We start from the raw sequence: 27,957 nt of genomic DNA on the forward strand, positions 1-27,957 counted from the left end.
ACCCCAGAATTAGTCGAATGAACCTTCACTGAACTGCTTCTAACGCAATTATATCGTTATTCAAAAAAAGACCAAAACTGTACACAGTACTCCAAAAATGATCTCACCAAGGTCCTGTGCAGCTGCAGTAAAACTTCTCTCCTTTTATGATCGTGTTCGCTTGCTATAAATGCCAACATTCCATCTGCCTGCTTAATCGCTTGCTGTACCTGCATACTAACTTTTTGTGACTGATGTACCAGGACAACCAGATCCTGCTGTACCACCAAGTTCTGTAATCTCTCTCCATTTAAATAGTATATAGCTTTTCTATTCTTTCTGACAAAGTGGACAGTTCACAGTTTCCCACATTATACGCCATCTGCCAATTTTTTTCCCACTCATTTAACCTAACTATAACCTTTTGTAGACTCTTTATCGCCTTTTAACAACTTATTTTCCTTTCTATCTTGGTGTCATCGGCAATTTTAGCTCCTGTACTTGCGATCTATTCATCCAAGTCATTGATATAGATTGTAAACAGTTGAGACCTTCGCACGGATCGATGTGACACTCCACTAGTTACAGCTTACCAACCCAGAAAACACCCATTTTTTCCTACTCTCTACTTCCTGTTAGCGAACAAGTCCTTTTTTCATGATGGTATGTTACCCCCTACCCCATGTGCTCTTATCTTGTGTAGCAACCCTTTGATGTGGCACCTGATCAAAATCCTTTTAGAAACTGAAGTACACCACATCTACAGGCACCGCCTTGTTACTTCCGTGAAAAATTCTGAGAAATTAGTTAAACATGATTTCCCTTGCACAAAACCATGTTGATTCTGTCTGATCCCATTATGATTTTCCAAGTATCCTACTAGAACCTCCTTAATAATGGATTCTAGCAATTTCCTTATGGCAAACGTTAGGCTAACTGGCCTATGGCATCCTGCTTTCTGTCTCCCTCCTTTCTTCAATAAAAAAATGTCACATTTGCTATTTTCCAATCCACTGTGACCCTTACAAAATATAAGGAATTTTGGAAAATTATAACCATGGCCTCTACTATCTCTGTAGCCACTTCTTTTAAGACTCTGGGATGCAGGCTTTCTGGTCCTGGGGACTTGTCAGTCTTTAGGTCGAATAGTTTTCTCAGCACCTTTTCCCTGGTGGTGATTGTTTTAGGTTCCTCCCTCCCTTTCACCTCTTGATTTTCAAGTATCTTTGGCAGGTTTTCAAAGTCTTCTACAGTGAAAACAGACACAAAATACCTGTTCAAAGCCTCTGCCATTGGACTCTCCCTTTAGAGGACCAACAATACCTTTAGTTACTCTTTTCCTATTTAAATACATCTAGCACTCTTACTATCTGTTTTTATATCACAAGCTAGTTTTCTCTCATACTCTACTTTCTCCCTCTTAGTTATTTTTTCATCATTCTTTGCTGGTTCTTAAAATCTGTCCAATCTTCTGACCTACCACTAATTTTTGCAAATTTGTAGAGTGTTTCTTTTAATTTGATACTATCCTTAACTTCCATATTTAGCCATGGATGATGCATTCTTCTCAAAGAATCTTTCTTTCTCACTGGGATAAATCTTTGCTAGTTATTATTTCAGAGTTATTAAATATCTCCTTAAAAGTCTGCCACTGCAATTCTACGGTCCTGCTTTTTACCCCAGTTTCCCAGTTCACTTTCGCTCGCTCTGTCTTGATATCCTTGTAATTACCTTTATTTAGGTTTGAAACACTAGTCTTAGACCCACACTTCTCCCCTTCAAACTGAATGTGAAATTCTATCATTTTATGATCGCAGTTGCCTAGAGGCTCCTTTACCATGAGGTTATTGATTAATCCTGTCTCACTGCACATTACCAGGTCTCGAATAGCCTGCTCCCTAGTTGGCTCTAGAAAGTATTTCTCTAAGAAAGTGTCCTGAATACACTCTATAAACACATTTTCCAGACTACCTTTGCCAATCTGATTCGCACAATCTACATGTAGATTAAAGTCACCCATAACTATTGCAGTACCTTTCTTACATGCCCCATTTATTTCTTCCTGTATACTCTGTCCTACAATGTAACAACTGTTAGAAACTACTCACAAAAGTGTCCTCTTACCTTTCCTATTTGTTATCTCTATCCAAACTGATTCATCTTGCTGTTCTGAGCTAAGGTTATCGCTCACTACTGTAGACATCCTTAACTAACAAAGCCACCCCACCACCTTATCCTAGCTTCTTGTCTTTTAAAATGTTGAATACCTTTCAATATTCGGGTCACTTAACTTCAGGAGCAAAGAGCAGTCGGACCTCTTGCAGCGCGCTGGAGTTTTGAAAAAAAAAGCCAACAGTGATGTCACAGGAAAGCTGCAAGGTGATTGGTTGGTAAGTAACTGCTGTTAGGGAATAGCTCTAAATAGCTGGCTTAGTAACTAAGGTAAGAAAGGTCGACAGTTTTTTTTCATACATAGTTAGTCGTGTTTTTTAGGGAGCTCTGTAGTAACGAGGACCAGGGAAGAAGGGTCCTAGAGTAATTGATATTATTTGATATGAAGATCTTCCAAAAGGTTTAAGTTAAAGGGTTAAGTCATGGCAGGAGAGCTCAAAGCCATGGTGTGCTCCTCGTGCTCTATGTGGGAAGCCGGGAACAATTCCAGTGCCCGGGACCAGCATGTGTGAAGGAAATGTCTCCAGTTGCAGCTCCTGGAAACCCGGGTTTCGGAGCTGGAGCGGCTGCTGGGGACACTGTGCAGCATCCACGAGGCGGAGAGCATCATAGATAGCACGTATAGAGAAGTGGTCAGACTGCAGGCTCAGACTCCACAGGCAGGAAGGGAATGGGTGACCACCAGGCAGTGCAAGAGGACTAGGCAGGCAGTGCAGGAATCTCCTGCGGCTATTCCCCTGCAAAACAGATATATTGCTTTGGATACTGTTGGGGGGAAATGGCCTCTCTGAGGAAAACACTAACAGCCCAATTCGTTGCACTATGGTTAGCTCTGTTGCACAGGAGAGGAGTAAAAAGTGTGGGAACGCAATAGTTATAGGGGATCCAATTGTAAGGGGAATAGATAGGCATTTCTGTGACTGCAAAAGAGACTCCAGGATGGTATGTTGCCTCCCTGGTGCTAGGGTCGAGGTCTCAGAGCGGTTACAGGATATTCTGAAGGGGGAAGGTGAACAGCCAATGGTCGTGGTACACATTGGTACAAACGACATAGGTTAAAAAAAAGGATGAGGTCCTAAAATAAAAATATAGGGAGTTAGGAAGTAAGTTGAAAAGTAGGACCTCAAAGGTAGTGATCTCAGGATTACTACCAGTACCACATGCTAGTCAGAGTAGAAATGGCAGGATATAGCAGATGAATACATGGCTGAAGAGATGGTGTGAGGGGGAGGGTTTTAGATTCCTGGGACATTGGGAACGGTTCTGGGGGAGGTAGGACCAGTACAAACTGGACGGGTTATACCTGGGCAGGACCGGGACTAATGTCCTAGGGGGAGTATTTGCTAGAGTGGTTGAGGAGGGTTTAAACTAAAATGGCAGGGGGAATGGGAACCTTTGCAAGGAGTCACAGGAGGGGGGATCAAAGGCAAGAACAAAAGACAGTAAGGGGAATAAGAAAAGTGATACGCAGAGAAATCAAGGGCAGAATCAAACAGGGACACCGTGAAAAATAGTGGTAAGGGGCCAAGTAATGTGAAAAAGACAAGCCTTAAGGCTTTGTGCCTTAACGTGCAGATCATTCGCAATAAAGTAGATGAATTAATCACACAAATAGATGTAAACGGGTGTGATATAGTCAGGATTACGCAGACATGGCTGCAAGGTGACCAGGGATGGGAAATGAACATCCAGGGGTATTCAGTATTTAGGAAGAACAGAAAAAAAGCAAAAGGCGGTGGAGCTGCATTGCTGGTTAAAGAGGAAATTAAGGCAATAGTGAGGAAAGATATTAGCTCTGACGATGTGGAATCTGTATGGGTAGAGCTGAGAAACACTAAGGGGCAAAAAAACATTAGTGGGGGGTTGCATATAGACCCCAAAACTCTAGTGGTGATGTTGGGAATGGCATTAACGAGGAAATTAGAGACATATGCAATCAAGGAACATGTGTAATTATGGATGACTTGGATCTGCATATGGATTGGGCAAATCAAATCAGTCACAATACCATAGATGAATTATTCTTGCAGTGTATACGGGATGGTTTTCTGAACCAATACGTTGAGGAACCAACTAGAAAACAGGCCATCCTAAACTGGGTATTGTGTAATGAGAGAGGAATAATTGACAATCTAGTTGCGCGAGACCCCTAGGGGACGAGCGACCATAATATGATAGAATTCTTCATCGAGATGGAGAGTGACATAGTTGATTCTGAGACTAGGGTCCTGAATCTCAGTAAAGGAAACTACGAAGGTATGAGGCGCGAGTTGGCGATGATGGATTGGGAAACATTCCTTAAAGGGATGACGGTGGAAAGGCAATGGCAAACATTCAAAGAGCGCATGGATGGACTGCAACAATTGGTTATTCCTGTCTGGCGCAAAAGTAAAATGGGAAAGGTAGCCAAACCATGGCTCACAAGGGAAATTAGAGATAGCATTAGATCCAAAGAAGAGGCATATAAATTCACCAGAAAAAAAAAAAAGTCCTGAGGATTGGGAGCAGTTTAGAATTCAGCAAAGGAGGACCAAGGGATTGATTAAGAAGGGGAAAATAGATTACGAGAGCAAGCTTGTGGGGAACGTAAAAACTGACTGTAAAATATTCTATAGGTATGTGAAGAGAAAAAGATTTGCGAAGACAAATGTAGGTCCCTTACAGTCAGAAACAGGGGAATCTATTGTGGGGAACAAAGAAATGGCTGACCTACTAAATGCATACTTTGGTTCTGTCTTCACAAAGGAGGACACAAATATCATACCAGAAATGTTGGGGAACACGGTTTAGTGAGAGAGAGGAACTGAAGGAAATCAGTATCAGTAGAGAAATGCTGTTGGGGAAATTGATGGGATTGAAGGCCGATAAATCCCCAGAGCCTGATGGTCTGCATCCCAGAGTACTTAAGGAAGTGGCCCTAGAAATAGTGGATACATTGGTGGTCATCTTCCAAGATTCTATAGATTCTGGAACAGTTACCACAGATTGGAGGCTAGCTAATGTAACCCCACTATTTAAAAAGGGAGGTACAGAGAAAGCAGGGAATGATAGACCAGTCAGCCTGACGTCGATAGTGGGGAAAATTCTGGAGTCCATCATCAAAGATTTTATAGCAGAGCACTTGGAAAACAGCAGTAGAATCGGACAGAGTCAGCATGGATTTACCAAAATCATGCTTGACAAATCTACTAGAATTCTTCGAGGATGTAACTAGTAGAGTTGATGAGGGGGAGCCAGTGGATGTTGTTCATTTGGACTTTCAGAAGGCTTTCGACAGTCCCACATAAGAGATTAGCATGTAAAATTAAAGCGCATGAGATTGGGGGTAGCGTATTGTGATGGATAGAAAATTGGTTGGCGGACAGGAAACAAAGAGCAGGGATAAACGGGTCTTTTTCCGAATGGCAGGCAGTGACTAGTGGGGTACCGCAGGGATCGGTGCTAGGACCCCAGTTATTCACAATATTTAGATCAATGATTTAGATGAGGGAACTAAATGTAATATCTCCAGATTTGTAGATGACACAAAATTGGGTGGGAAGGTGAGTTGTGAGGAGGATGCAGAGAGGCTTCAGGGTAATTTGGACAAGTTGAGTGAGTGGGCTAATGCATGGCAAATGCAGTATAATGTGGATAAATGTGAGGTTATCCACTTTGTTAGCAAAAACAGGAAGGCAGATTATTATCTCAACGGCTATAAACAGAGAGGGGAATTTCCAGCGAGACCTGGGTGTTCTCAAACACCAGTCGCTGAAGGTAAGCATGCAGGTGCAACAGGCAGTAAAAAAAGGCAAACTGTATGTTGGCCTTCATAGCGAAAGGATTTGAGTACAGCAGCAGGGATGTCTTGCTGCAATTATACAGGGCCTTGGTGAGGCCATACCTGGAATACTGTGTGCAGTTTTGCTCTCCTTATCTGAGGAAGGATGTTCTTGCTATTGAGGGAGTGCAGTGAAGGTTTACCAGACTGATTTCTGGGAAGGCCAGACTGACATATGAAGAGAGATTGAGTCAGTTAGGATTATATTCTCTGGAGCTCAGAAGAGTGAGGGGGGATCCCATAGAAACCTATAAAGTTCTAACAGGACTTGACAGGGTAGATGCAGGAAGGATGTTCCCGATGGTGGGGGAGTCCAGAACTAGGGGTTATAGTCTAAGGATATGGTGGAAACCATTCAGGACTGAGATGAGGAGGAATTTCTTCACCCAGAGAGTGGTGAGCCTGTGGAATTCGCAACCACAGAAAGCAGTTGAGGCCAAGACATTGTATGTTTTCAAGAAGGAGTTAGATATTGCTCTTGGGGTGAAAGGGATCAAAGGATATGGGGGGAAAGCGGGAACAGGTTACTGAGTTGGATGATCATCCATGATCATAATGAATGGCAGAGCAGGCTCGAAGGGCCAAATGGCCTACTCATGCTTTCTATGCTTCTATGTCCTAGCCTTAGTCATCTTGCAACCACATTTCTGTAATGGCTATCAGGTCAAACATATTTATTTCTATCTGTGCTAACAATTCATCCATTTTGTTACGAATGCTGCATGCATTCAGATACAGAATGTTAACTCTGTCTTTTTTCTATTTCTGCAACCTTTGGCCTTATCTGCTAGTGCAGCCTTAACATTTGTATGCTCTGTCCCTTCCTGCCACACTCTGGTTATCATTACCCAAATCGCTACCCTGCTCTAATAACTCATTGTTTCCCTTTGATTTACCACATCTCCTCTCACATGATCCCTTACCACACTATTTAGTTTGAAGCCCTTTCTATTGCCCTAATTATACAACTCACCAGAACACTGGTTCCAACAGTACAGCTCCCACTTTCCTTAACACTGGTGCTAGTGCCCCATGAATCGAAATCTATTTCTACCACACGAGTCTTTGAACCACACATTCATCTCTCTAATCTTATTTACCCTATGCCAATTTACTCGTGGCTCAGGTAACAACCCAGAGATTATTACCTTTGAGGTTCTGCTTTTTTTAAATTTTCCCCTATCTGCTCATACTCCCTATGCAGCTCCTCTTTCTTAGTCCCATCTATGTCGTTGGTATCCACGTGGACAACAACAACTCCCACATGCTGCAGCTACAACACATCATCTGTCCAGCCATCCTGATTGTGTTTTGAATAACTAATAAATTATTTTAATTAATGCGTCTCCTCACCAGCACTTACTGTACTAATTTAAACATTGGTACAATAAATCTTCCCGTTTAAAAATAAAACAAAACAGTAGACTCATCAGCTTCTTACTTCCCTTCTGCTTGCATGTCTTAATTAATTAAAAGCAGCTGCTTAAAATTTTATTTTACACTTTTCTAATTTCCAGCTGTTAACACAAGCACCCTAACAGCAGTGTACTAGCCTCGCTATTTACAGATACTGCCGAACAGCAATTACTCACCAATCACCTTACAACTTTCCTGTGATGTTGCTGACTCAAGGTTGCCCTTTATTTCTGGGAAGCAACTTGCATCTTCAACAGCTACTGGAAACTAAAAAAGCAGCACCTCTTTCCCCCTCTGCACTGAATTCACGTGAACCAAATTACCTTCACACTCGGACTGTGCCTCACTCAGGCGAAGTCTCCTCTCCGTACACCCATTACTCCCAGCTCTTATATTCTAGTCTTTGAATAATAAAGCAAAGCATGCTAAATGCCCTCTTAACCACATTATTGACTCTATCTTTAAGGATCTGTGGAAACGCACACCAAGTCCCTCTGGTCCTCCCATTTATTGTGCATTTCTTTGCCTTTCTGCATCTCCCAAAATGGAAAACCTCACACTTCTGTGAATTCCATTTTTCACTGTTCTGTCCAACTGACTAGGCCATCTATACCTGCCTGCAGTCTAAAGCTTTCCTCATCAATAACGACCACAAGGCCAAGTTTTGTACTATCTGCAAACTTCTTCACATCCTCTACATTTTAGTTTAAATCATTAATATAAACTACAAAAAGCAAGGGACCAAGTACTGAGCCCTGCGGAACCCCACAGGGAACAGCCAGTTGCAAAACCACCAGTCAATCACTCCCCTTTGCTCCTTGCCACCAAACCAATTTTGGATCCAATTTACCACTCTCCATTGGATCCCAAGGACTTTTCCTTTTTTTGACCAGCCTGCCATGTGGGACCTTGTCAAAAGCATTGTTAAAATCCATGAGACCACATCCACTGCACTGCCCTCATCAACCCAACTTGTCACCTCCTCAAAAAATTCAATCAAATTAGTGTTACCAACAGTTGAGAGATGATAGGGATGGTCCACCCTTTTCATCTCGAGTGACTGAAAACAGCATTCATTAACCCGAGTTCTTTAATTGTCAAGAACTGACAAATGACAGGTTTTCTCCTCCATTTAAAAGAAAGATAAAATGTTACAACATACAACACCCACTTCTCACACTCATACAGATATAGACACACTCAAGAAAAAGATAGAGATTATAAAGATAATTTGCGTTAGGTCTGATGATTTTAAAGTCGATGTTAAACTTGCTTTTTCCCAGGACTTGAAACAAAGCAGGCCTGTAATCCTTTCCCTTGTTCACTGAAGACATGGGAGGTTCAGGATGACGGATGCACTGTTACAGACTGCTCTAGTTATATTCCAGCCAAAGGTCAATGGTAAATTCCAGCACGATTTCTCAAGTAAGGAGTTCAAGGCCAACTCCCGTCTCTGCCGAAATGTAGGTTAAAACTGATAATCTTCGGCAGGGTCCTTTCTCTTCAACCGCATAGATGAATCTCTTTTGTCTGCCCAGAATATACCTTTATTAAAACTCCTGATCAGAAACCTAGTTTCTGCCTTGTGACCATTTTCCTCATAAATGGTTTCTGATGGTGAACCGCACCTTGACAAAGTCGGGCTTTTCACACTCATTCTTTGGAATTTGAGTTTGGAGTCCAAATGTCTACTACAGTATTATCAACCCAATCAGTTGGAGAGAAGCAGCCATTACCACAAAAAGTGTTGTTTGCATTTTAATGATTTATCAGGAATGTGTCCAGAAAGGTCATTTGTATTTTCATGACTTCTCCAATACTTGTTGAGGCGTGAAAATTAGTTCAGGGTTCTTGCAGTTGTGTGTGTATTGGCAGGAAAGGAAGGGTCACTTGACCTCTTACCCATTTTGTCTACAAGAAAAATGTCCATTTTGGGTTTACTTCAAAAGTTCGGATTGCGTGAGCGTGGCATTAGTCAGACATGACCTTCCCTTAACAAATCCAAGCTGACGTTCCTTGATTAATCTAAGCCTTTCTAAATAAAGGTTTCTACTAGCCTCAGAATTGATTTCAATAATTTGCTCACAACTGAAATTAAGCTAACTGGCCTATAATTACTCGGATTATTCCTTCCTCTCTTTTTAAACAACGGTACAATGTTGGCAATCCTCCAATTCTCTGGTGCCTCCGCAATTTCTTCCCTTGCTTCTTTTAACAAAATGGGATATATTCCAGGCCTGGCAATTTATCTACTTTCAAAGAAGACAAGCCATTTAATACTTCCCCTTTTACAATGTTTATCCCATCCAATATTTCACATTCTTCCTTCTTAACTTAACATTATCAGCACCCCTCCCTTTTGTGAAGACAGCCACAAAGTATTCATGAAGGCCCTTGCCCACATCTTCCACCTCCACACAAAGGGACCAAAAATGTAACCAAATAGTCCCTCCTCTTTCCTTCGTTATCCTCTTGTTTATTATGTACTTCCAAAACATCTTTGGATTTTCCTTGATTTTACTTACCAGTACTTTTTCATGCCCTCTCTTTGCTCTCCTAATTTCCCTTCTAATTTCACCCCAGTTTGTACTCTTCTCGGCTTTTTGCAGTATTAAGCTCTCGGTGTCTCACATAAGCTTCCCTTTTTTGCTTTATCTTACTTTCTACGTACCTAGTCATTCAGGCAGCTCTAGATTTGGATGCCCCACCCTTTTCCTTGTGGGAACATGTTTACCCTGAACCCCTTAAATTTTTGTCTTGAATGCTTCCCATTGCTGTGACACTGATTTACCTTCAAGTAGCTGTTCCCAGTCCACTTTTGCTAAATTACTTCACAGAGTAAAACTGCCCTTCCCCCAATTTGGATCCTTTAGTCCTATTTTAATTTTGTCCTTTTCCAAAAATATGCTAAATCTAACTAAATTATAATTGCCGCAAAAGTGCTCTCCCACTGATACTCCTTCCACCTGCCCAGCTTCTTTCCCTGAAACTAAATCTAGAATTGACCCCTCCCCCAACCACCTCTTGTTGGACTTGCAGCAGAACACTCAAACTGATCACTTTTTGTCCTTAATTTATTCAGAATGACAGTGTCCACAAAAACAATTATATTAAAATGGAACCCCTGACTTTTTTTATCACCTTTAGTACATGACTGTTGTAGAATTTCCCATAATTACAGCAGCAGCTGTCGCTTTGCATTGCCAGTGCTGTTCTAAGACATGTTTTCAGGAGATTATTTGTGGATGATAAAAACAGCCTATTTGGCCCAATCAGTCCATGTTGGTTTTATACTCCACCCGAGAAACAGTTCTAATCTTATGTGCCCATATCTCTCCATTTGCCTTTCCTTCATGCAACGATCTAGCATCGCCACCTACTCTGTTCTGACAAAATCAGCCCTACTTTTCAAGTCATTTTGTATTCCCCCATACCAGAAAGCATTCCAGTGACTCTGTATTGTCCTCTCTCTATTGCGTCAAAATCCTTCCGAAAGTGTAAAGCCCAAATTGCACACATCGTCTTACTTTACTTAGGTTCACCATTATATCTTGACCTTTATACCACATATCGCTTGCCATAAAACCCAGTTCGCAGATTTTTTATTTTAAATTGTCAATTTCAGGCACTGTTTTTAATATCTTGTCCACCTGAATGCTAAATCCTCTGCTCCTCCACATCACCTAACCTTCCCCCACCTCAAGACAAATTCCGAAATTGGATTTCACAAGTCTGCCAAATCCTCATGTAAAAAGCTGTATTGAAGTTACAAGAGCCGAAGGTTGTAGCAGCAAGATTTGGGGTCAGGCCTGTTTAAAAAAACCTGGTGGTTTGTCAGAGACAAAGGTAGAAGGCAGATCACCTGAGTTGCACTCACCCACATATGAGTCGCCCTGCCAAAGGCCTTCAAGCAAGTGGCGCACACAGTCTCAGTTACAGAATACTGTGCGTCACATGGGAGATGGAATAATTAGAACTTAAATGAGCAAAGAGATCCCCAAAACAGGATAGTGTTCAAATTGCTTGTGGATATTCTGAGAACAGATTTCTCACTCAGACAGAGCATTACAATGCATGGGAGTCTGAATTTAATTTCAGAATTGTCTGATACGCTTTGAGTTATTTTTAGTAACAACTGCCTCCACTGGTGATTTAGAAATGATCTTCAGCTATGACTACAGAGACACTGCCAACTCATACCAGATTCCAGAATTAATGGACAGGTGTTCAGTTACTTCTCAAAGGAATAATCCTTGCCAATTGAGTTTATTGGCTTGCTTCATCCAATCAACACCTTCGAATAAGCAAAACAGAGAGGTCTTGAGTCATATGTGAAAACATTAACAGTTGACTGGGCTGGACAACCAGAACTTGTATGTTGATAGGTTTATATCACCAGTGTCTGGACAACTGGGGAGAAGAGGAGTCTTGAACTGAGGATCCAATCTCAATTCTATTCTTTCCTGTTTGTTCCACTGGTATGCCACACCTAATGGTGGAACATCATCACTCCATCACTTTTATTCAAGAGGAGACAAAGAAACAAGCAAGAATTGAAGAGAACAATGGTTTTGCTTCCAAAAAATGAAAATAGTTCCATGGATCAGGAATATTTTAAAGCATTTTTCCTTTCTCTGGATCCTTCTCTATGTCATACACCATTTCCCAGAGAGGGGACTAGGACAGACCTGCCAAACCTCTAAGTACAATTCCCGAGCACATTTATTTGAATTCTGCAAATAGCCTTGCAAAATTAACTTCCATTATTCTTTTCGTGTAGATACTACCATGGCAATATCAAAGTGAGACTTTTTTCCTTTGCACCCACAGTCTGATTCCAATGTAGGAGAAAGGAATCACTGCACTTCAGAATCAGTTCAGTTCAGCATCACTATGAAACCGTTTCAGCTTCATGCCAATGCTAACCTTTTGGAATCTGAATGCACCATGACACAGCAACAGAAGCAACAGCCCCCTCAAGTCAGTTCTGCCACTCAATGAGATTGTGGCTGATCTGTATCTTAATTCTATCCGCCTGCCTTGGCTTCATATCCTCTTACACACTTCTCTCGCAAAAATCTATCAATCTCAAATTTAAAATTATCAACTGAGCTGGCATTTTTGTGAATATAAGTTCCACTCTCCTACCATTCTTTGCGTGTAGAAATGTTTCCCAAGTTCTCTCCTGATTGGTCTGGTTCTGATTTTAAGGTTATGTCCCCTCGTCCTAGACTCCCGCAACGGAAAATATTTCTCTTATCTGCCCGATCAGTTATTTTCAAAATCCTAAAAACTTCAATCAAATGACCCCATGACATTCTCTATTCCAAGGAACACAAGCATAGTTTATGTAGTCTCTACTCATAATCACACCCATGGAGACCTGACAACATTGTGGCGAATCTGTGCTAGATTCATTCCAAGCCCAGCATATTCTAAGGAGCGGTGCCCAGCACTATACACAGTACTCCAGATGTGATCTAACCAGGGCTTTGTACAGCTGTAGCAAAACTTCCTCCCCTTTATACGATAGCCCTCTGTTGTAAAGGCTAATATTCCATAAGCCTTTGATATTTTTTGTACCTGACTACTACATTTCAGTGATCTGCATACTTGAACGCCTGAAATCGGACCTGCATTGTTCCTAGCTTTTCACTATTATAATATTCCGATCTATGTTTTTTGGTCCAAAACTGACAACCTCACGCTTACCTGCGTTGAAATTCAACTGCCAGTTTCATCCTTTCCTTTAATCTATCAATTTCTCTTCGTAATTTTATGCTCCCATCTACACTACTTACCATACTCTGAATCTTTGTATCAGCAACTTGTATATATGGCTGTCTATTGTGTGACCAATCACTAAAATATATAGCACATAGTTGAGGCCCCAGCATAGATCCTTGTGAGACACCAATAGCCACATCCGACTTTAGTTACTTCCTCAGAAAATTCAAATGGGTTGATTAGACCTTTACTAATCCTAAATTGAATGTCCCAATGCCCAAACTGACTCTCATCAGGTGGTGTGCAGCTGCACTTGAATGACTCAACCTCATATTTTGTGCCACACATTGCCCCACACTATGACAGATCTCGCTGTGAGTAATGCAAGCACAAAATATACTTCCACCTATACCACAACAAAATAAATGTTGTGACTGTGGAGTTCACAATCCAGATTAAAACACTGACAGCAGAACCAGGACATGTAGATTGTGAAACAGACTGTCCACAAAGCAAATGCCAAGTAGCAGCTTAATGCAGCCCTTTATTAGATGCCAGGGGGGGAAATGCAAACAGAGAACTGCCGTGAACTAAATGGTACAGAAAGTGTTCCCAGACAGACCAATGGACAATGGTGAAGAACTTGTCGAGAGAAAATATAAAGATAAATGGAGGAGTGGAATTGGGTAAACTTGATGTGAAACACGAAGCGTTAATATCTCCCACAATAACACCACAATGCAAAACTCAGACAATATCTTTACATAATATAGTTTTGAAAGTGGGAAGAAATGCAGGCAAGACAGTTTCAGTCAATGTGCTGACTAAAAGGGTTAAGAAATAATGCACTGAGAATGTACCGATTTGAAGTACTTAGGAAAGAGAAAGGGCACTAAATTATGGAACAAAGCTTTCCCTATTCACGCTAATAAGGAGTCAGACAGGGCTACAATACTGTCACACCAATTCACCAACCCATGCTACCTTCCATTAATAGCCCCCCCACTGGGAGTATGGGATTGATGACTTAATCAAAATCGTAACTACATTCTTAACCATATTTATGATTTCACCATTAACAGCAAACAAAAGAACCTTAATTTCCTTCACAATCTTCAAGAGGAATACAGACAACTTGGTTCCAAAATTTGGCATCAGGTGCATGGCAATGTTAGAATATGCAGTTAGGTCATAAAGATCAAAGAAGGCTACAACTATTCAGCCCATCATGCCTGTGCCAGCTCTTTCAAAGAGCTGTCCAATTTAGTCCCACACTTGAGCTTTTCTTGCATAGCCCTGAAAATTAATCCTCTTCATGTACATATCCACTTGCCTTTTGAAAGTTCCTATGGAATCTGATTCAATCCTCTTTCAGGCAGGATGTTCCAGATCTTAACAATCCTGTGTGTGATCATTCTTAATTCCCCCTTTAGCTGTTTTGCCAATTATTTTAAACCTACGCCCTCTGGTTACCTAAACTAGCCAGAGTAAACAGTTTCTCCCGACTTACTCTATCAAAACCCCTCAATTTTGAATACCTTTACTAGGTCTGCCCTTAACAACTTCTGCTCTAAGTGAGAACAATCCCAGCTTCTCCAATCTCTTCACATGACTCAAGTCACTCATCCCTGGTTTCATTCCAGTAAACCTCCTCTGTATCGTCTCCAAAGCCATGACATCCTGAAGTATGGTGCCCAGAATAGTACACAAAACTCCAGCTGAAATTTGGAAAGGTTTCGCATGAATTCCTTGTTTTGTGTTCAATGCCAAGTGTCCCATATGCTTTTTTAACTGCCATATCAACTTGCCCTGACACCTTCAAAGATTTGTCACTGTATCCCCAAGTCTTTCTGTTCTTGCAAGCACTCAAAATAGTACTAGATTTTACTGCTTCTCCATGTTGTTTCTCCCTAAGTGCATAATTTCACATGTAACTGCATTAAATTGCATCTGCCATGTGTCTGCCCATTTCACAAAACTGTCTTATTTTCTCCTGAAGTCTGCTATTATCCTGCTCATTATTTACTACATTGTCAATTTTTGTATCAACCCCAAACTTTAAAATTGTACTTCCTGTACCCAAGTTCAGGTCCATTCTAAAGAGAAAGCAATGATCCTAATTCCAACCCTTGGAGACCCCATTGCATATTTCCCTCCAGTCATAAAAAACACCTATTCACCACTACTCTCTGCTTCCCATTCCTTAGCCAATGACATACCCAAGGTACCACCATCCCTTGAATATCATCCACTTCTATTTTCTGAATAAATCTGTTACGTGATACTTTATCAAATGCTTTTTTTTTTCCAAGTTCATATATACATAACAGTTACTGCACTATCAACCCTCTTTGTTGCTTCAATCAGGTTAATTATTTATTATTTACCGCGAACAAATCTGTACTGGCTATCCCATATTAACCTGAGCATCTCCAAGTAAGAAATAATTTTGTCATGAAACTTTTGCCACCTTACACATCAAGCTGCATTTCCAAAGATCAATGCAATTATCATATCAAAAACCATGATGCACTACGGTGCATTTCCCCTCAATGAATATGTCATGGTTGGCCCCACCTCCTCCAAAAGAATCAGGAAACAAAGTCAGAGAGAATAATCAGATTTGATTCAGCCTGATTGCTGGTGGTACTAACAAAGATTGTGGACGATGACACAAGTGAGAGTCTCCAATGCACACTCCACTAGAATCTCAACTTGCATAATTTGTGAAACATATAGGTGCTATTTATTTTTTGGCTTTCATTCATTTTTAAGAAATAAAGTTAAAATAGAAACAGAATCATCAGGCTTCTGCATGCATTGACTTATAAGCATATAATTTCCTTCATTATATATGAACACATTAACACAAGAAGTTTTCAGTGTGATGTTCCTTGGGCAGCCATCCTGGTCTTATGTAAGTCAAGACAAGGGTCTCCAGGAATGTTCACAGAACAAAGCCTCAAAACAGAAACTTGAAGAATTAAGAGGTGTAAGAAGGAAGGAACTTGTATTTATGGAGCACTTTCATGTGCTCAAGGCTCCCCAAACATAGCCAACAATTAAACAGGTTTTTCTGTATATCAGATAACCAACCACAATAAGTCAGGTTTTATGTCTTCATCCATTTGTTACAGCATTAGAATCTGTCTCTGTCTTGTCCAGAGGCTATATTGCTAGTGGCTCGGGATATGGATCAAAGGTGGGACAATGGAAATAAGCCATGATCCAGTAAGATCAGGCTCAAAGAGCTGAATGGCTTACTCTCATTACTCTCCTTCCATGACGTCAGTTATGGATGCTGATACAACATACAAAAAATTAAATCAAAATACTCAGCAACATATCGGCACATCCCAGCATTCACCTGCTGATTTTTTTTTTTAATTACAGGATTTTCCTGGCAAGTATTCTGCTCTTTTAAATAAAAACTGAATTCTTCAACAAATTGTTACATTCAGACAGACAAAATGTTTTATTTAATCTTTGGGTAAAGTGATACTTTCATGTTTTTAAATAAAACTCCCCCAGAACAACTGAGGTTTAAGCAGAGCCTGTAACTTCCTTTCACAATTCCTGCAATTCAACATCTCATCTCTGTTGTGGGTTCAAGAAACATTTTTTAAAAAAGAAAACAGATTCTTTCTGCACGGTTGCAAAATGAAATTCTGGTGATGATAACCACACCAATAAACTACAGTCAAAACACTAGAAAAAGAAACTGCCTTTAAAAGTCAATGTTAAGGCCTATAGTGTCTTCAGAATTAAGGAGCTTTCTTGGGATTTAATAAATAGCAATTGACTTGATTTGATCTTCATGAAATGAAAGGAAAGAGACAAAAGCTAACAAATTGATCTCAACTTCTACCTTAAACAAATAGTTTCCTCCACATCCTTTTCAAATAAAAATATATATTTTTTTTAATTCGCATTCCAAATTCTGCTCCACTCTCCCCTTCTATTTCCAGCTCCCATTTTCGCATTCAGACAAGAAAATGGGATCAGATGCAAGATTTACCCACAGGGTCAATGTTGTTCGACAATGAGCCAATATTGGACCTGACCATTTAATGGCAGGGCTGAACTTGTCACTTATGCTACAGGGAACACCTCTTACTAAGTCACCCAATCTCAAGAATTTGCAGAACTGAAACCAAAAGAGGAGTCGAGTAAACAGGAAAATCAGCACTTGAGTTTGAATAGTCACCAGATGTGTGAGGCCATATTTACAAACTGTAACTAATAATGTAGAATGGGGAAAGCTCACCAGCCCCACCCCCCGCTTCTAGTACTACTTAAATGCCCCTGGCATCTTCCATCCATAAGTGCCATCTACTTGAAATGCTACCTCCTGCTGCCCAGACAGACCCACAGATTCCCACCCTGATCACTAAAAGATGCAGGAGAAGAAATTTCCAGTCTCGTTGCAGTCACTGGAATTCGATCTCTGGCGCTGGGTCGAACAGGCGGCCGATCAGATACCGCCCGAGATGAATTTCTCGCTCACTCTGTGGTGGGGGGAACTTCGACTTGTTAAACCAACACTATTTATTTGCCATCAATCAGCTTGACAAGGGGCACCCCCAGCACCAATGCTGTGCCTTTTATCGGCCCAGTAAGAGAGGATTAAGGTCAGTCTAAAATCAAGCACAACCAAAAAAGTGTAAAAATGTTTTCGCCCCACGCTACAAAAGCGAATAAAAACTCCAGCTAACTATAGCAGTAATAGCCACTTGAAATTGCTTCAACATGTCAGTGGGAACTGAAATAACGATCTGGGAGAAATTGACAGCCGTCCAGTAAAAACACTGTCTCACTGGGATAATGCTTTCACAAAACCCTTGAGAACAATGCTATTTCTAGAGGCTATTAGCTTTGTTATTTTCCCAGTAACTCACCGATCTTTGCTATCGCCAAGCAGAACAGTGCAGTGGAAGCGGATAAAAAGGCAGCGTAATATTTCATTAAACTTCCAGCCATGTTCTGTCTTCAGTCCGTCCAAACCCCCAACCAGTGCTTTCTCAGCAGTCGAAAGCCAGGCGCTACGTTTGCTTCAATAGGGCAATGATCAATTCATCTTCCCCTTAACTTTCACTTAAAGGGACGGTGAGGGATTTACAGGTACAATCGGGTTTATTCAGCAGCATTAAATGTACCCCGAACAAAATTCACACAGCCAAAAATGGATTTTGTAAGGACAATTCCTCTGCTGCGGTTCCGGTTCTCACTCATTCATAATCCCGAGCGGCGCTGCACCAACGCATGCGCTCCCTCTTCACCAACCACACACAAAAAAAAACTTGATTGAATTGCGCCCCCTGCTCTACTCACTTGTGCAATGCATAGAAATCTCCATCTGGAAGACATCCATGTCTACTTCTACCAAAACTTGCATTCATGTCGCGATTTACTGGAATGGTACCAGGGGCTTCAGGTTATATGGAGAGATTGGAGAAGCTGAGGTTGTTGACCTTAGAGCAGAGAAGGTTAAGAGGAGATTTGATATTGGTGTTGAAAATCATGAACTGTTTTGATCGGGTAAATAAGGAGCAACTGTTTCCAGTGGCAGAAGGGTCAGTAACCAGATGATTGGCAAAAGAAACAGAGGCAACACGAGGAAACTTTTTTTAACAGTCAATTGTGATCCAGAATGAACTGCCTGAAAGGGTGGTTGAAGCAGATTCAACAGTAACATTCAAAAGAGAATTGGATAAAGACTTGAAGGGGGAAATTTGTGTGTGTCTACAGGGAAAGAGTAGGGGAGTGAAACTAATTGGATAGCTCTTTCAAAGAGCCAGCACAGACCCCTCGGTTACAAGAAACAATTTCTCCTTATTTACTCTCTCAAAATCCTGGGCAAAGTTGCCTCCTTTTGTGCTGTATCATTCCATGATTTAAAAATGTATTTCTTTCTTATTCTATGATGTAACTTAGTAAAACATCCCAAGACATTTAACAGAAGCCTAATCAGGCAAAATTTGACAACAAACCACATAAGGAGAAATTAGCACAGAAAACCAAAAGCTTGCTCAAAGAGGTAGATTTTAAAGAGCATCAAAGGAGGAGAAAGAGATGGAGAGGTTGAGGGAGGGAATCCTGAGCGAAACGCCCAGGCAGCTGAAGGTACAGCTGCCATTGGTGAAGTAAATTAGCGATGCACAAGAAGAGAAAATTGGAGAAGTGTAGAGATCTCAGAGTGTGGGGCTGCAGATTACAGAGATGTGGAATGGTAAAGTTCCAGAAGGATTTGAAAACAAGGATGAGAATTTTAAAATGAAGCCGTTGCCAGACCAGAAGCTAATGGAGATCAGCAAGTAGAGGGTGACAAGTGAACATGACTTGGTGCAAGTTCAGATACAGGGCAGCAGAACTTTGGATGAACTCGAGTTTAAACAAAGGTGGAAGGTCAACCAGGAAAGCTTTGGAACTCTTAAAGGACTATCACTCCAAATTTGTTCTTTCATTTTTTCAAATTTTCTTCTCTCTTTTGAGAGTGCAGATTCTTATTGATATACATTTCAATGGATGAAAATAGCCTTTTACTACCTCACTAATGGGCGGCACAGTGGTTAGCACCACAGCCTCACAGCTCCAGCGACCTGGGTTCAATTCTGGGTACTGCCTGTGTGAAGTTTGCAATTTCTCCCTGTGTCTGTGTGGGTTTTTGCCGGGTGCTCCGGTTTCCTCCCACAGCCAAAGACTTGCAGGTTGATCGGTAAATTGGCCATATAAATTGCCCCTAGTATAGGTAGGTGGTCGGGGAATATATGGACAGGTGGAGATGTGGTAGGAATGCAGGATTAGTATAAATGGATAGTTGATGGTCGGCACAGACTTGGGCCGAAGGGCCTGTTTTAGTGCTGTATCTCTAAATAAAAAAATAAAATAAAATAAATAATGGACCATCTGTTAATTGTATGTCAATTGTGTTTAATTATATGCACGTGGAGGGTGTTAATTGGGGTTTTACTTGAGCACATATCAGAAGACTCTTACTGAGACTGGTGGAGGGTTTGAGTATGGAATGATGTGTTTGTAATTTTTACTCTGTAAATCAATGTAAGACTGAGTAAAGATTGGCTCCAGTTTCATCATTCAACAATTGGTTTTCTGGAGTAGAACATCATCCCATAGACCTGTGCCTGTATGGTGACTGTTAATGTTCTTTAACCTTGAAGGTCTTTACAGTCAAGCCAATCCTGTTTTGATCTGTGCACTTCCAGCTAAGATAATTTGATCACAATTATAAGCAAGAACCTTGGCTGATTTTTTTTTCCACTCCCTCATACAAGGCTGAGGAGGCCAATTATAAAACCCAATTGCTGCCCCAACTCAGATCATCTAGCTCAGGACAGACCAGGTATTGAATGAAAGACATTCTGCTCTGTGTGGCTTAATGCAATATCAGATGGCTCATTATAGGGTTATTTTCAAATCAACATTTTGATTAAGTGCAATTCAGAAGGGTTAATCATAAAAGGAAAATAAAACACTAATCGTGTTTGCCTGTTGTCTCTCTCCAGTCCTGACAAAGAATCTCAACTAGAAATGCTCACTTCTGTTCACTTCGGTTATCTTGTTCAGTTGCTGATGAGACTGCTGTGTATTTTCAGCCTTTATATTTTTGTTCCATGCATCTAGCCAAGCTGTTCCAATACAGTTACAACACTAGTATCTATCCAACAAAGTGGGAAATTGCCCAGATATGTCCTATCAGCAAAAAGCAGAACATAGACAATCTGACCAATTACCGCCTCATCAGTTCACACTCAATCATCAGCAATGTGACGTTGGAACGTGACATTGACAGTGCTTTCAAGTGGCACTTTCACCAATAACTTGCTCGTCCGTGCTGAGTTTGGGTTCCACCAGGACCACTCCGCTCCAGACCCTCGATGCAGCTTTGAGCCAAACATAGACAATGGAGCTGAATACCAGAGGTGAGGTAAGAGTGACTGCCCTTGATATCATTCGTCTGTGCAGCATCAAGAAACCCTTGTAAAATTTAAGCTAATGGGAATCGTGCAGAAAACTCACCAGTAGCTGGAGTCATACTTAGCACAAAGGAAAATGGGTGTGGTTGTTGGAGGTCAATTTTCTCAGCTCCAGGACGTTGCTGCAGGAGTTTCTCAAGGCAGCATCCAAGGCCCAAACATCTTCAATTGCTTCATCAATGACCTTCCCTCCATCTTAAGGTCAGAAGTGAGGATGTTGGCTGATGATTGCAGTGTTCAATTCCATATGCAGATCCTCAGATAATGAAACTTTATGCCTGCCTGCAGCTAGATCTGAACATTCAGGTTTGAGCTGATATGTGGCAAATAACATATGCATCATACAAGTACCAGACAATGATCGTCTCCAACAGGACCAAGTCTATCCATCTCCCCGTGATATTCAATAGCATTGCCATCACCAAATTTCCTACCATCCTAAGGGTCACCATTGACCAGAAATTTAAATGGAGCAGTCACATAAATACAGTAGCTGCAAGAGCAGGTCAGATGCTGAGTCTTCTGAGGCAAATGACTCACCTCCTAAATATCCGAAGCTTTTCCACCATTTACAAAGTACACGTCAGGAGCATAATTGAATATTCTTCACTTTCCTGGACGAGCGCAACTGCAACAACACTCACAAAGCTCAACACCAACCAGGACAAAGCAGACCACTTATTTGGCACACCATCCAATAGTTTAAACCTTTACTCCCTCTACCACTGGTGCACCATGGCTGCAGTGTGTACCATCTGCAAGATGCACTGCAGCAACTTGCCAAGGCTACTTAAACAGCATCTCCTCAACCTGCAACCTCTACCACCTAGAAGGACTAGGGCAGCAGGTGCATGGGAACACCAGCCCGTCCAAGTCACATGCTATCCTGACTGAACAATATCGCCATTCCTTCATTGGCACTGGGTCAGAATGCTGGAACTCCCTCCCAAACAGCACTGTGGGTGTACCAACACCATATGACTTCACCAGTTCAAGAAAGCAGCTCACCACCACCTTTTCAAGGATCATTAGGGATGGGTAATAAATGTTGGCCTTGCCAGCAATACCCACATTTTTTTTAAAAAGGTTAATATAATATCCTTTTTAGGAATCTTTATAAATCTGTGTTCAAAATTTCCATTTCTGTTTATTTTTAAATGTCATCATTTTTTCAATATGTTATTGATAATATTTAAAAGACATGGAAAAGGGATGCAAAAACTTAAGATGTTATTAAGGTCAGCTTCAGAATTTGACTAGGAAAAACAGATGACATTGACTATCACCGTATTGACTGCAAAATAGTGAGGATAGCACTGCTAATGGTGAAGGTAATAGTCACTGACGACTGGATTATTGAAACAGCTGTTATATCTTACCAATTTAAATCCTTGTCACATCACTGAAAAAGTTAATAGGATTAGATCAACATTAGCTCCTGATAATGGCCAATTGTCCTACAGCAGCTTCCTGTACCTCTGAATCTTTTTTTTTATTCATTCACAAGATGGGGCATTGCTGTCGAGCAACATTCCCTCTAAACTGTGCAGGTGCATGGCAGTGCAGAGTCCAGAACTTACCATGCAGGGGACAAACAGGCTGTGCACAAGAAGCAGTCCCTTTAAGATGTACGCATGTGCCACTGCATGGCAATCTTAAAGGGACCGTGCAGTGCAACAGGCCAAGCACAGCCAAGGGAGATTGGAGGGAACATTGCTGGCAAGGTCAGCAATTGTTGCCCATCCCTACTTTCCTTTCAGACAATGGTGATAAGCCACCTTCTTGAATACAACTGAGTAGCTTGCTAGGCTATTTCAGAGGGCACTTAGAAGCCAATCACATTCCTGTGGGTCTGGAGTCACAGATTGGCCAGACTGGGTAAGGATGGCAGATTTCCTTCTCTAAAAGTCATTAGTGAACCACATTGGTTTTTACAATCCAACAGTTACATAATCACAATTGTTGATACTAGCTTTTAGTTCCAGATTTATTTAGTTCATTGAATTTAAATTCCCCAGCTGCCGTGCTGAGATTTGAACTCGTGGTCCATATTTTCAAAACAGGATTGGGAACCCAACGCCTGGATAATCTCCAGGTCCCGACCTTGCACCTTAACTGCATCGCTCATGCAATGCTATTTTGAAATGTAAATGCCCTAACTGGACAGGGGGAGAGCTCGGCACCCAGTCAGTGGCACCAAACATCTCCAGAAGGCGGGAGCTGCCCGCAAAGCAGAAGCAGCAAAGGCAGACAGCAGCCACGATGGGGCCTGCCGTGCTTTGCCAAAGAGAGCAGACAGCTTCTTAGAGGGCCAACAGCATAAAACAATAAGATGGTGGTCAACCATCCAAAACCAGGGAAATGCAAACGATCTGGTGCAAGGTCCTCGAGAGCCCCATCATTTTCAAACTCAAAAAAAAGTTTCCCTTCACTCACCAACGTGCACCAAACTGTTCAGATGCACTGGAATCCCATTTGAAAATTGCAGTCTCGACCTCCCCAGCCTTTTTAAAGCTCCTCTGAGAGCTTAATGGGCCATTAATTGAAGGCGAGTGGACTTCCTGTTTCCTCATCCCACATTGCACCTCCCCACCCCCCCACACCCCCCTGCCCTCACTTGAAAAACTAGAGTCTGTCCCGGAGGTGTCAGGATGCAGAGACGTCCTCCGGGACCGCAATTTTTAAATCGCGCCCACACCCGGTCCCGACCTTGCTGGCATTTGAAAATCTGGTCCCATGTCTCAGGATCATTAATTCAGTCCAGCAACATAACCATTTTGCTATTGTACCCCCAATCTGTGTCTAAATTTGCAGAATTTCAAAGGAAGCAACTTACACTGGAGATTAAATCACTTATTAAATAACTTCAGAAAACCTCTCAGGATTTTCTTTTGTGCCACAATGTATGACTCAGTACTTTTCAAATTTCTATTTTCAACAGTTTAAATTCCTTTATACACTGTTCTTGTGCAAAGTACAAATATACACATCAAGATTTCTTGCCTTGATTGTCATGCATTGAAGAGGTTTATTTGTTCTTTGTCTCTGGGGTTGAAGTAGGACAAAGCGACAAGGAGGCTTCTCTTAGTTCTTTAGCTGTTCCGAAGAAGGGTCACTGACCCGAAACGTTAACTCTGCTTCTCTTTCCACAGATGCTGCCAGACCTGCTGAGTGATTCCAGCATTTCTTGTTTTTGTTTCAGATTTCCAGCATCCGCAGTATTTTGCTTTTATTCTCTTAGTTCTTGTTCTGTACATTAGGGAGGTCCGTGACGCTTCCAGCGTTCCGGATGACTACATCTGCAGGAAGTGTACCCAGTTGCAGCTACTCTCAGACCGCATGGATCAGTTGGAGCAGCAACTGGATGCACTTAGGAGCATGCAGGTGGCAGAAAGCATCATAGACAGGAGTTTTAGAGAAGTGGTTACACCCAAGGTGCAGGTAGATAGATGGGTGACCTCTAGAAGGGGCAGGCAGTCAGTGCAGGAATCCCCTGTAGCTATCCCCCTCTCTAACATGTACACCGTTTTGGATACTGTTGGGGGGGATGGCCTATCAGGGGAAAACAACAGCAGCAACCAGAGCAGTGGCACCACAGCTGGCACTGTTGTTCAGCAGGGAGGGACAAAGCGCAGAAGAGCAATAGTTATAGGGGACTCTATAGTCAGGGGCACAGATGGGCGCTTCTGTGGATGTGAAAGAGACTCCAGGATGGTATGTTGCCTCCCTGGTGCCAGGGTCAAGGATGTCTCTGAACGGACAGGGGGCATTCGGAAGGGGGAGGGTGAACAGCCAGAGATTGTGGTACACATCGGTACCAACGACATAGGCAGGAAGAGTGACAAGGTCCTGCAGGGGGAGTTTAGGGAGTTAGGTAGAAAGTTTAAAGACAGGACCTCTGGGGTTGTAATCTTGGGATTCCCCCCTGTGCCACGTGCCAGTGAGGCTAGAAATAGGAAGACAGTGCAGCTAAACATGTGGCTGAACAGCTGGTGCAGGAGAGAGTGTTTCAGATATCTGGATCATTGGGATCTCTTCAGGGACAGGTGGGCCCTGTACAAGAAGGACGGGTTGCATCTTAACTGGAGGGGCACAAATATCCTGGCTGTGAGGTTTGCTAGCGTCACTTGGGAGGGTTTAAACTAGTGTGGCAGGGGGGTGGGAACCAGAGCAGTAGGACAGCAAGTGAAATAACTGAGGGGGAGCTAGTAAATCAGACCAGTAAGACTCAGAGGAAGAGCAGGCAGGGAGATGTTGCTGAGCACAGCGGGACTGGTGGTCTGAAGTGCATTTTGTTTCAATGCGAGAAGTATAACTGGTAAGGCAGATGAACTTAGAGCTTGGATTAGTACTTGGAACTATGATGGTGTTGCTATTACAGAGACTTGGTTGAGGGAAGGGCAGGATTGGCAGCTCAATGTTCCGTGATTTAGAAGCTTCAGGCGGGATAGAGGGGGATGTAAAAGGGGTGGGGGTGTTGCATTACTTGTTAAGGAGAATATCACAGCTGTACTGCGGGAGGACACCTCAGAGGGGTCGTGCAGCGAGGCAATATGGGTGGAGCTCAGGAATAGGAAGGGTGCAGTCACGATGTTGGGGGTTTTCTACAGGCCACCCAACAGCCAGCGGGAGGTACAGGAGCAGATATGTAGACAGATTTTGGAAAGATGTAAAGGTAACAGGGTTGTAGTGGTGGGTGATTTTAACTTCCCCTATATTGACTGGGACTCACTTCATGCTGAGGGCTTGGATGGGGCAGAATTTGTAAGCAGCATCCAGGAGAGCTTCTTGAAACAATATGTAGATAGTCCAACTAGGGAAGGGGCCGTACTGGACCTGGTATTGGGGAATGAGCCCGGCCAAGTGGTCGAAGTCTCAGTAGGGGAGCATTTTGGGAACAGTGACCATAATTCCATAAGTTTTAAGGTACTTGTGGATAAGGATAAGAGTAGTCCTCGGGTGAACGTGCTAAATTGGGGGAAGGCGAATTATAACAATATTAGACAGGAACTGAAGAATTTAGATTAGGGGCGGCTGTTTGAGGGTAAATCAACATCTGACATGTGGGAGTCTTTCAAACGTCAGTTGATTAGAATCCAGGACCGGCATGTTCCTGTGAGGAAGAAGGATATGTTTGACAAGTTTTGGGAACCTTGGATAACGCGAGATATTGTGAGCCGAGTCAAAAAGAAGAAGGAAGCATTCATAAGGGCTGGAAGGCTGGGAACAGATGAAGCCCTTGAGGAATATAAAGAAAGTAGGAAGGAACTTAAGCAAGGAGTCAGGAGGGCTAAAAGGGGTCATGAAAAGTCATTGGCAAACAGGATTAAGGAGAATCCCAAGGCTTTTTATACGTATATAAAGAGCAAGAGGGTAACCAGGGAAAGGGTTGGCCCACTCAAGGACAGAGGAGGGAATCTATCTGTGGAGCCAGAGGAAATAGGCGAGGTACTAAATGAGTACTTTGCATCAGTATTCACCAGAGAGAAGGACTTGGTGGATGATGATCTGAGGGAAGGGAGTGTAGATAGTTTGGGTCATGTCGTTTTTAAAAAGGAGGAGATGTTGGGCGTCTTGCAAAGCATTAAGGTAGATAGGTCCCCAGGACCTGATGGAATCTACCCCAGAATACTGAGGGAGGCAAGGGAAGAAATTGCTGGGGCCTTGACAGAAATCTTTGTATCCTCATTGGCTACAGGTGAGGTCCCAGAGGACTGGAGAATAGCCAATGTTGTTCCTTTGTTTAAGAAGGGTGGCAAGGATAATCCAGGAAATGAAAGGCCGGTGAGTCTTACGTCAGTGGTAGGGAAATTATTAGAGAGGATTATGCGGGACGGGATTTACTCCCATTTGGAAACAAATGAACTTATTAGCAAGAGGCAGCATGGTTTTGTGAAGGGGAGGTCGTGCCTCACTAATTTGATTGAGTTTTTTGAGGAAGTGACGAAGATGATTGATGAAGGAAGGGCAGTGGATGTTATCTAGATGGACTTCAGTAAAGCCTTTGACAAGGTCCCTCATGGCAGATTGGTACATAAGCTGAAGTCACACGGGATCAGAGGTGAGCTGGCAAGATGAATACAGAACTGGCTCGGTCATAGAAGACAGAGGGTAGCGGTGGAAGGGTGCTTTTCTGAATGGAGGGCTGTGACTAGTGGTGTTCCATAGGGATCAGTGCTGGGACTTTTGCTGTTTGTATTATATACAAATGATTTGGAGGAAAATGTAGCTGGTCTGATGAGTAAGTTTGCGGACGACAACCACAAAGGTTGGTGGAGTTGTGGATAGTGATAAGGATTGTCAGAGGATACAGCAGGATATAGATCGGTTGGAGACTTGGGCGGAGAAATGGCAGGTGGAGTTTAATCCAGACAAATGTGAGGTAATGCATTTTGGAAGATCTAATACAGGTGGGAAGTATACAGTAAATGGCAGAACCCTTCGGAGTACTGACAGGCAGAGAGATCTGGGCGTACAAGTCCACAGGTCACTGAAAGTGGCAACGCAGGTGGATAAGGTAGTCAAGAAGGCATACGGCATGTTTGTCTTCATCGGTCGGAGCATAGAGTATAAAAATTGGCAAGTCATGCTGCAGCTGTAGAGAACTTTAGTTAGGCCACACTTAGAATATTGCGTGCAATTCTGGTCGCCACACTACCAGAAAGACGTGGAGGTTTTGGAGAGGGTACAGAAGAGGTTGTTGCCTGGTCTAGAGGGCATTGGCTATGAGGAGAGGCTGGATAAACTTGGATTGTTTTCACAGGAACGACGGAGGTGGAGGGGCGACATGATAGAGGTTTACAAAGTTATGAGTGGCATGGACAGAGTGGATAGTCAGAAGCTTTTTCC

At 42.3% G+C, this 27,957-nt stretch overlaps 1 protein-coding gene across 1 annotated transcript in view; it reads right to left on the reverse strand.

Moving 5' to 3' along the window:
- The window catches only part of LOC137357182 (disintegrin and metalloproteinase domain-containing protein 9-like), a 131,257-nt gene extending 112,899 nt beyond the window's left edge, over positions 1-18,358 (reverse strand). Inside the window, exon 1 of the mRNA XM_068023312.1 lies at positions 18,013-18,358. Coding sequence (XP_067879413.1) covers positions 18,013-18,094 — 82 coding nt within the window. The 5' untranslated portion in view covers positions 18,095-18,358. The remainder of the gene's footprint in view (positions 1-18,012) is intronic.
- Positions 18,359-27,957: the final 9,599 nt, after the last annotated feature.

Source organism: Heterodontus francisci, chromosome 47, assembly GCF_036365525.1.
Source record: "Heterodontus francisci isolate sHetFra1 chromosome 47, sHetFra1.hap1, whole genome shotgun sequence".
In the NCBI taxonomy this organism is placed as follows: domain Eukaryota; kingdom Metazoa; phylum Chordata; class Chondrichthyes; order Heterodontiformes; family Heterodontidae; genus Heterodontus; species Heterodontus francisci.